The sequence below is a fragment of the Leuresthes tenuis genome, unplaced genomic scaffold, assembly GCF_036924035.1.
Source record: "Leuresthes tenuis unplaced genomic scaffold, fLeuTen1.0.hap1 SCAF_11, whole genome shotgun sequence".
Taxonomy (NCBI): domain Eukaryota; kingdom Metazoa; phylum Chordata; class Actinopteri; order Atheriniformes; family Atherinopsidae; genus Leuresthes; species Leuresthes tenuis.
The window spans coordinates 13,719,789-13,729,730 of record NW_027325365.1 but is presented as its reverse complement, the minus strand read 5'-3'; the positions used below and the strand labels follow the sequence as shown (position 1 = coordinate 13,729,730).

Sequence of the window (9,942 nt, the reverse complement as noted above, 5' to 3'; positions counted from 1 at the left end):
ATCAAGAAAGATGGATGCTGGAGGCTCATCTGATTGGTCAGGTATCAGCCTCATTGTCTCCTCTCGCCTCCACCCTACTGTATCTTGCTGTGCATCTTCCACCCGGCCCTTATTCTGAGTTTCTGTCAGAATTCTCAGATTTTCTATCTAAGTTACATACATTCATGTGGACGCTGAAAATAAAAGCCTAGATGTTGAGTTGAATTCTATTGGCTTTTCTCAAACTGTACACTGACCCACTCTCACATTCAAGTTAACCGAGGCCTGTAGAGTCTGAGATGTAGCTCTTATTTGTCGTTTAAAGGAGACAGGGCTGTGCCCTTTTTGGTACAATTTCCAGTGGTCTTACTGAACTGTATGAGACAGGCTTTGTTCAAAATTCTTGAGAAAGCCAGTGTCTCGTTACTATGGTAACTGCTGAGCGTTCTGCGGGGGAGGAAGAAAGTTGGTTAAAAGAACGTTACTCGAACAACGATATCAGTCTGAACTGGAGTCAAACCCTAAACAAGAAGGAGCTCCCAGGGGTTCAACCATCAAAGCTGCAACAGGATGCTGGTGAAGCGTTAGCTTATGCATCTTTATATGTTGGCTAAGGACACACTGTTATGCTGCCTATTGCTGACATGAGTTCTGACAGGCATTACCAAGTATTTCAATCGTTAGCTACTTGTGTCCAGCTGGTGTCACCATTTAATGTTACCGTGGAAACACAGTTGGAAAACTGGAAAAAGAGATGGATTTAAGTCATGGGCTGTATTAAAAAAAAGAAGAAACTGTATTTAAAGAAGAAACTTTTTTTTATTTGAGAATAGCTCACATGCTACATGATTTGGGTACTCTGTGAAGTATTGTACCTGGCCTTGATTGGGCGAACACAGCAGCTCCTTGCATGTCCCACCCTGAGCAACCAAAACCAGGTCCTTAGCTGCTGTGGGGGTGGCTTTAATGGTGGCAGCTAGCTCCTGTGTAAAGCATTTTGTATGGCTAGTAACATCTGAGCCTAGTAATGTGGCATTTAACAAGGAATACAATGTCACACTGAAAGCTTTAATTAAAAAAAAAACAAAACAACAACACCGCTGCTGTTATTTTAAAGGTCCACTTTTAAATTTTGTGGAGTTATTGGATTTGCAACTAAATAAAGGCACAAATAAAGAGTACAAGAGGCTTTTCATATACCCATACCACTCTGAGTACTAACTAAAATGATTGACTGATAGATTTTAAGTTTCCTCCCATGCGATCCCGTCAGGATTATACAGATATGAACACACGAGGAGCCCCACAACAGACATCAACATAAAACTTGTGTGATTTCAGACACCTTCCACCACAGCACTACACCTCACAGGAGAAACACCAATTCTGCCTTGAAGCCTGATTTCCATCTTCAGTTTAACATCTTTCGGTGGCCACGTTGCGCCATTATGTATCCCAAGTGCACGTTTTCTTTTTTTTTCCCCATTTACACTTCTGCAGCCAAACAGCTGCATCCTCTCGTGGTCATTTAAGTAAAGCACAGCGTTATACGTGCAAAGTAAACACATTAGTAATTTCTTGCCACATTGAGGCCTTTTGCTGGGCTGCACAGACACACAAGTGCATGCATGGTCTGATTTAAAGTCTTAAATCTGTGACAGCTCAACTCAAAACAGTCCTATCCACTGTGTATGCATACAGTTTGTAATGAAGAACATTCAGCATAGTAATACGGGTTTGATTCAGAAATTCTGTTATATATATTTCTCTTTTCTTTTTTAAAAAAGTGTGATTTCTTTTAAGATGAGACGCACCTGTTATATACATGTATGTACAATGGTATCTTTAAGAGTCATGAATTAAAAAAGAACAAAATAACTAACTGCAGCGCTTCAAGCCTCTGGATTTTCATCTTTATCAGTTCTTTAACGAGGAAATCCAACCCTAGGAGTCACCTGCTGACCAACAGCAGTGTTCTCCTAAGCTCATCCACGCAGCCTTCTTTGATAAAGTTCACAGTTTTCTTGACTGTCGTCACGTCTTTCTGGTCTTTTACTTTTGGAATGCAGGCTCTCCATCCCATCCCGTGCTCCGGTCGTTACGGTCCATGTCCCTCCCTGTTGCACCTGAATCAGTCCAGCTTGCGTGCACCTAGTTTCAGAGGACCTTTGGCAGCTTTACGTTCTGCTCGTTTCGCCTCCAGCTCTTTCCTCCTCTCCTCCCGTTTCTTTTTGGACAGCTCCGCCTTGCTCAGACCTGTGAGACAAAACAAAGAGACGGTTAAGTGGTTCAGAGCTGCACTAATTGTCATGTAAAAAGGAAAATCATCTTATTTCATAAAGATAAATTTGAATAGTTAAGGGATACAGATGCAAGATGTCTTCCTATCCCCGAGTGAAACTAGTTAGAGGACTTACCCTGGCTTCCATCTACAGACTCCCAGCTCTCCTCAGCTCCCCAGTCTCCTGTTGGCTCTGCACCCCAGCCTTCTCCTGCCTGCCATGAGAGAAGATCACAAAAACTGCACTGAGCAGGCGGCCATTCCTCAGATTTCAGTTGGCCGATTCAGGCCACACAATCTCGTCTTTCATTATTCAGCTAAGTTGGTTCTTTTAAAGCCGTTTGAGGACTGATTTCACCGCTCGTGCTGAGTATGGAACAGGTGAGAGCAGCTAAATGAAGTGGTTATGTTGAGAATCCTTCAACTGTGTGCTGATCAAAGTCATTTCTGTAACTGTTCTGGGTATCATCTTGTTCTGCATCACGCAACACAATGCGTCCACTATCAGAAAGTTACAGGTAAAAGTGAACAGAAAAGCTTCCCTCCACATGTGACCTTTAGGGGTCATACACACACATGCTGTGAAAATAAAGTGATTACACTTTTAACATCTTCTTGACTGTATTTTATCCCCTTATTTGATGTTGTCTTGACCGATTAGATAAATGTATTGTGATAAGTTTTTAGGTAATTCACAGGGTTACTTATTATCATTGAAACATCTTCTTCCATCAGCGCCTCCTTTAGTCTTCATAAATCAGAGGCTAAATTATCATCTGAGCTATCGATCAAAGTGATAAAAGTATCTTTTTTTTTTTTTTTGCATTAACAAAAATATTTGGATGGCTTTTTATTTTCTATTTTTGTTTTTCAAACATCCTATTCGGTGATTTTTATTTCCTCTTGTTCTCACCGTGGTGGCCGCAGTGTTCCTCTGAGACACGCTGGCGAACAGATCATTCTGAGATGCCCCTTTCCCGGCGCTGCTGCTGTCCCAGTTGTACTCGCTGGCTAACCGCACCCCCTCGGGCAGGGGCAGCGTGGCACTGGCCGAGGTGGTGTCCGTCTCCTCCTCCCCCCAGTCATTGCCCCAGCCTTCCTCTCCAGCTGAGCTCTGACCTTGGCCTTCCTTCTCGTTGGACCAGCTGTCGTCGGCGTCCCAGCCCGAGCTGCTCCAGTCAGAGCTCTGCTTTTTCACCGCCACGGAAGCGGACGACCGACCCACCTACGCGTTGGAGAGCAAAAACTGCAATGAAGACGATTATCACAAAAGACAGCATTGTACCGTGGACGCCAAACAAAAGGCACATACTCCTCTGTCGCTGGCCTTCTTTTTGGATGAGGCCATTCCTGACCAGTCAGTGTTCCAGTCTTCAGGTTGAGATTTCTCTGGCTCCTGGAGAAAAATAATCATCGGTTTATGAGATCTGAAATGATTATGATGTAGGAAGAAATCTGACATAAATATATAAATGCATGAGTAATAATTCCACCTCCAAACTCCCCCAGTCCTCCTCATCATCCCAGCGGTCCCCTACTGGCTCATCATTGTCTGTGACTTCAACAGTCTGTGATTGGTTAGCATGACCAGAAGTAGCATGGGGAGTCAGAGAGGCTTGTGGAGCTTTATCTTCTGAACCTGAGAATAAGAGAAGCAAATAATGTGGTTTCAGATCAAATACAGTAAAACAACACGGGAAAGCAACCTTTACTTGATTTCATTCCTGTTGAATCAAATATCAGATTTTTACCAGGTGCAGCATCAGTAGCGCTGGTGGGACTGGTGGCGTTGGCAGGCCCGCTGCCCTCAGCTGCTGCTGCTGTGCCCCCTTCTGTCCCTGGAGTGTTGCGAATAAGCTTAGAAGTTAGAGAAGACACGCCGGTCACGGCCCAGCCGGCCCAACTGGAGGAGGCCCCTGCAGGCTGAGCACATGCCTCAACATCCTTCTCTGCAAGAGAGACCGGACAGAGAGTGTTTTTCAAAGTTAGGATTATAGAAATAACCACAGAAAAAAAAGCATCATGAGACTTAATCCAGTAAACTCTGAATAATTTAAAACATACTGACTCATAACAAAATAACCACAATCTGTCATATTGTAGGAGCTTTGAAAGTGTGAGTTAGTCCTTTTCTGTGGAGAGATAAATGTTCTTGTTCTTTTGGAATACGCGGAACATTTCTGGGCTGCAACCTTTAGGCAGAGGGTGCAATAACACCAGGAAATTATTAAAAATTGTTTGCATTTTAGAGCACTGTAAACCATCTGTAACTTAGCTTTATTTCACTGATCTCTCGGCCACCGTTTTAATTCCATTAAAACCGATGTTTTCATGCTGCATTCAAGGGTGAATTTAGGAAACTCTACAGCAAGTTGGATGTTCCAGATGGTAATTCAGGTACTTTTTCCCCAAAAGGCAGCTTACACAGTAAGCAAAAAGGGCTTTAAGGGGGTTAATTCAGTCAAAAAAGTATTTGTTTCTTCTCCTAAGAAAAGAGGAGAAGAAAGTAGGGGACATGAATGTAGAGCAGAGACTCTGCAGCTCAGTACAGTTTCTAACGTACCAATCTCAGCCAGCTTGGTTGGATCTTCTGACACAGCCTCCAGCTTGGACAGGAAACTCTTTATGGCTTTGAATGCCTGACAAACAGAAAAACACAAGCGGGCACATCCTGGTCATCTAAAGTAACCACAAAAAGCGGTCAGTAATGAGCCGTTTCCTTTCCTCTTCTTTTTTTCCCCCCAGAAAACAAGTTTTTTTCCTTTCTGTTTCTTCCAGCTTCTCTGTCATGTGATACATAACTACTGTGATTAATCCACTGATATTATTTAATAAAACACTGACTTGAATCCGTCGTCGCCATCATAACTAAACTTACCATCTATAAGCGGATGTAATGACAAAAAAGTAAAAGCATTTTAAATCTTTTGATGACCTTAAATGTTGAGCAACCACAACACAAAGCAAACAGGCCATAATAATAATAATAATCACCTGATCCCTGACGCTCTTATCTGGGTCAACAGTAACGGCACAGAGAGTGGGCAGGATTCGGCCTGCGATCTCTGTGATGCTGTAGTAGTTGTGTGTAGCAGCGAAGCCCAGGACGCCAGCGGAGCGTGAAGCGGGGAACGGGTCTTTAGTGGCTCGAGAGAAGGCTGAAATCAGAACACGCTGTCGAGTCTGTGAAGAGAAGGTCAATCAAATCCCTCACTCGGCTTTAGTTTTGTGTTCTTAACGTGAAACGTGGGCGTGCTTTACCCCGGCGTTGAGGTAGGAGGCAATTTTTCCAAGACAGACGGTCGTATTGCACCGGATTGGGCCTTGCTCGTCTCTGGCCTGCAGCCGGGCGAAGTGACGCATCAGCTCTTGGTTCAGGTTAGTCTCATTCAGCTTCGGAGCCAACAGCAACATAGACTGCAGAGATGAAGGGGGAAAAAAAAGAAAAGGTACGACTTATAACTGGAGGAATGTTCATTAACACCTGGATGTGTTCAAGTCCGGAAAAACTACCTTGACGGTCTGTTCTCTGATGGCCGGGTTGGTGTCTGTAAAGCCGTGAACAACGTGCGGGAAAATCTGGGAATTAACTGCTGCCTCGTTGAGATACTGAATAAACTGCTCCATCTGAGGAAGAGAGGCAGAAGAAGGCGAGACTGAAGAAAAGTTTTTATCCTTTAACACAGACTGAAATACAGTTGTTCTGGGTGTAATTGAATGACTGTTTTAAGTGGTCCATCTACCTACTTTTAACAGGCATTTCTCTCTTCAGGCTATAAAATAACTAATTCATCCCTGCATGTGAACGTAGATTCCATCCACGGGTCCAAATGAACTACCTGCTGCAGAAGTCGTATCCTCATCGCTCGGTCTGTGGAGGAAAACATCTTCACAATCACAGGAATGATCTTCTGTTGGTATTCCTCTGCTGACAGGAACTTCCCCACCTGGCAGACAGAAAGATACAGATTCTGTGCTGTGTTTTTTATAAGGGGGGGGGGGGTTGCCAGTGGAGACGAGGACCTACTTTGAAGAGCGGCGTGAGGACGACAGCGCCTGCGTTGCCAAACTCAAACGCCGTGAGCAGTTGAGGCAGGACCTTGTGTTTGCAGAAGTCTTCAGGAAACGAGTCCAGATTGTCACTCAGATCCTGGAAGAACTGCTGCTTCTCGGCTGGCTCCTTGATCTACAGAATGCCGATTTAGGGAGATGCTTTGAGTTTTACAACCTATATCGTGTGGCTTACACAACAACCGTCTGTGCTGATGTTTAGGAAACTAATGAATAAGTCAAATACAAGAAATATGCAAGTTTGTGAACCTGGATCTCCTCAAGGAAAAGGTTGCTCTCCACAAAGCTGTTGTTGAGGAATCCCCCCGATGCTCTGCAGTTCTGGAGAAAGCGGGCTGGGTTGGGCCGAGCCCGGGGATTGGCCCCAACCAGCTCACAGTAATGGGGGACCAGCGTCTTGGGGATCTGTGGACACAAAAAGGATTTATTTATTTACCCCCAGGAAGCATCTGCACATTGAGTAATCTGCTCGTAGGATTTTTAGCCAGAAGACGAGTGTTTCATTCATGCTCATTTTGACAATTCTCCTTCTTTACAAAAGCCAAGTTTCATCCTTAAATGAAAATAACCAGCACATCTATCATTTCCAGTACCATTTCAAGTGTAAAACATCTGGAATCCCAAGGCACAAAGAAAAGACAACTTTGTGCCAAATAAGCATGGAATCATGGAAAATAAGCCCTGGAACCAGTGATAAGTAACTTGAACGTTTCACAAAGGCACCGTTCAGGAGACGAACCTTTCCCAGTGAGCGGAGGGAGGAAGTGCGAGGTAGTGGTCCATTGAACACCTCCCAAATCAGGCAGCCAAGGCGCCACACCTCCCCTGCCCTGCAACAAACACATAAATAAATCAATCAGAGCACCTCAATACAAATAATCTATTCCTCCTCCTTTTTTTCCCCCCACCCTCACCATTTCTCTCCACTGTTGTTGGACATCTCTGGTGGGTCGTATTTCTCCATGTCTGGGTAAACAGCTTTCGGGGCGGGTAGCGAGACCCCGCTGGGGTCACCCTGCTCGGGGGCCACATGATCGAGGGCGCCCAGCTTCCACTCCCCAGCACGATCCACAAAAACAGCCCATATGCCCAAGTTGTTATGAAGCAGGTGGCAGTCATTGACCAGAAAACTCAGAGCTTTCTGTGATGGGACACAAATGGCAGAAGACAGTTAGAGACCGCTTCTAGAGGATAACCAACCAAAACAGCTGGACTATGCCTCCCGTCAACCTATCAGATGACAGAGCTTCTTACCACTATCTGGTGCAGTCCCCAGGACACCTCCAGCTCCCCAGCACCGCCCTTGTCTGCCTGGGCCTTCAGGTGGACTGCCAGGGGTGTCACTTGCTCAGTTACCAGGTAAAGGCTCTTGTCTGTCTGTAACAACCCCAAGGAAGATAACGTAGCGTACCAATTTAAATAAAAAGATGTGCTTTTGATTGTATGACATGCTACCATGATGATGGTAAAGGCAGGAACCCGAGAGACAGTGAGTAAATAAACAGAGTCTTGGGATTTCATTGTTGAGGTTAAGTAACCTATAAACAACACGATGGTACTGTATAACAATAATTTAATGTTCACAAGTTTATATGAAAAGGAAAGAAAAGTCTGCAAATAATTACTACCCCGACATCCTCAGCTAAAGCAAACAAACCACAACCCAACCTTGCACACACAGTATAAAAGCATTCAATAGCTCTTTATGGCGGGAGTAAGGAGAAAGATGACTTCCTGGTGGCTGTCTAATTATTGTCAGTGACGACCAGAGTTCAGAATTGGATCCAGTAAAATCCAACCAACAAAGACAGACCAGACTAGCGGTTGCAGTAACAGAGTAGATAAGATCTAATGATCACAGAAAAACTGAAATGCGGAGGTGCAACAGCCCTGGGTTTTAATGTGACAATAATATCGGGCTGTCACAATACTACATAGGAATATAATTATCAACGTTTCAAAGATTAAAGCTAACATTATCAATTCCAATGCCTCTTAAAGGAGTAAAACAGAAGGGTATTTTGTTGAACAAATGCTCAGTTGTAACTTTTCATACCATTATAAACTCTTACTGCAACTCTAGCAAAAAGGGGAAACAAAAACTAACTACCGCTACGCTATTTTTCTGACAACTTCACGAACAGAAAAACCTTTTCGCACTCACCTCTCTCTGAACATGAGCATGCAAAGAAGAAGCAGATTATACACAGCTGAACGTAACAAAAGGGCAGAGACGGGCCGCTGGCCCCCAGACAAAAAGGCTGTGGGTCGTGTGTGGAACTACAGTGAACACCTGCAAACTCACTCAGACAAAAAGGGATGCATACCTCCAGTCCATCGACATAGGCCAGAATGTTAGGGTGACGCAGGGTCTTCATTCTCTTGAAAGCAGCCTTGGCCAGCTGTGTCTGCTGCTCTGTCCCCTGAGCCACCTCGTACACGAGCACAGACACCGGCTCTCCGGTGGTCTGACGGGACAATTGGAGGCACAGTTAGCCACATATCACACTAAACATCAAATGCTATTATATTACGTGTTAGTTATAGGAATTATATTTAAAAAAAATCGTGAATGAGGATGATGAAGAGGAGGAAGTTGGTGCTCTGCTGTCTTCTGATCCTACGGTGAAGAGGATGACAAACGCTGGCAAGTCGCAGCTTCTCGGCGGCAATAATCACGGCACCGGGGTATATTTGGTGTTGTCGGCTATGTGGACCGAAACATTTCTACATACGATGGGGGTATCAACTTATACCCAGTTCCTATAAAATATGATAACTCGGCTAAAACGGGGTGACGTGGCGAGAAATGCGTGCTCGTCTTACTGAGCAAACACTGAGACGGAGAGCACGAAGAAGACACGGGCAGAGCAGAAAAATATAACTGGCACTGACACGTAATGAGCTGAACAACAACAGAAAAAGACCCACGCATGTCTGACACCAAACCAATAAGCCGAATGAAGCTTGGATGCTTGCTGGTTCTGCTGACAGGCCTCCGTAAACAAACGAGCTAACGCTAACCGTTAGCGGAGGCTCGGTGACGGTCTGTCGCTTTTACCTTTCGTTTCCCCCGATGAAGAGTCCATATTCCAGTCTTTTCTGGACTCTCCGGGAGAATTTCATAAGCAAAGTCTTTGACGGGATCCCTGGCAAAAAAGGACCACATTTCCCCTAACCTCCACACCTCATCAAACAAACACAACGACACTGCCTACAGGAGGCTAATTATGGCTCGGCACTACTAAATGGCACGGACGAGAAATGGTTCCGTGAGAACTTTGTTTTTGAACATTTGTTCCACAAGCCAGTTTAAGTCCTCTCGTAAATGAGTTTCGATCAGATTTGAGCAAGGAAAAAATCACAAAATCATCATGATAAATAAACTTGACTTTGGAAAAGTGTCCCTTGTTCACCAAAGGATGGAAATTAAGAGAACTAACAATCCCATGAAAGCTCAAGTTTGCTGTTATTAAGTAATAAATAACCAGGAGTGAGCAATTCATTTAGGAGAATTAAGCAACTATAATAAACCCTATATTCTAAATAATGTGTATTTATGCTTTTGATAAATTGTAAAAGAATGATTCGTTGCATTTTTATTGCTTGTG

The 9,942-nt window shown here is 44.2% G+C and overlaps 1 protein-coding gene across 1 annotated transcript; it reads right to left on the bottom strand.

The window, feature by feature from the left end:
* Positions 1–778: 778 nt before the first annotated feature.
* scyl1 (SCY1-like, kinase-like 1) lies at positions 779–9,578 on the bottom strand. The gene is made up of 18 exons (XM_072395584.1): positions 9,393–9,578; positions 8,659–8,799; positions 7,586–7,708; positions 7,246–7,472; positions 7,071–7,161; positions 6,581–6,736; positions 6,288–6,446; positions 6,100–6,207; positions 5,774–5,887; positions 5,522–5,677; positions 5,255–5,443; positions 4,824–4,899; positions 4,012–4,209; positions 3,754–3,899; positions 3,573–3,656; positions 3,174–3,485; positions 2,397–2,475; positions 779–2,235 (listed from the first exon to the last, which is right to left on the bottom strand). Exons 1-18 carry the CDS (start codon positions 9,498–9,500, stop codon positions 2,111–2,113), a joined length of 2,592 nt encoding a protein of 863 aa, XP_072251685.1. The 5' UTR covers positions 9,501–9,578; the 3' UTR covers positions 779–2,110.
* Positions 9,579–9,942: the final 364 nt, after the last annotated feature.

Coding starts and splice junctions, on each gene's coding strand:
- scyl1 (XM_072395584.1), bottom strand. CDS start 9,500: ATGTGGTCCTTTTTTGCCAGGGATCCCGTCAAAGACTTTGCTTATGAA. Junction 7,709..8,658: donor CCTATGTCGATGGACTGGAG/GTATGCATCCCT, acceptor GGGTTGTTACAG/ACAGACAAGAGCCTTTACCT. Junction 7,473..7,585: donor GGGGACTGCACCAGATAGTG/GTAAGAAGCTCT, acceptor GTCCCATCACAG/AAAGCTCTGAGTTTTCTGGT.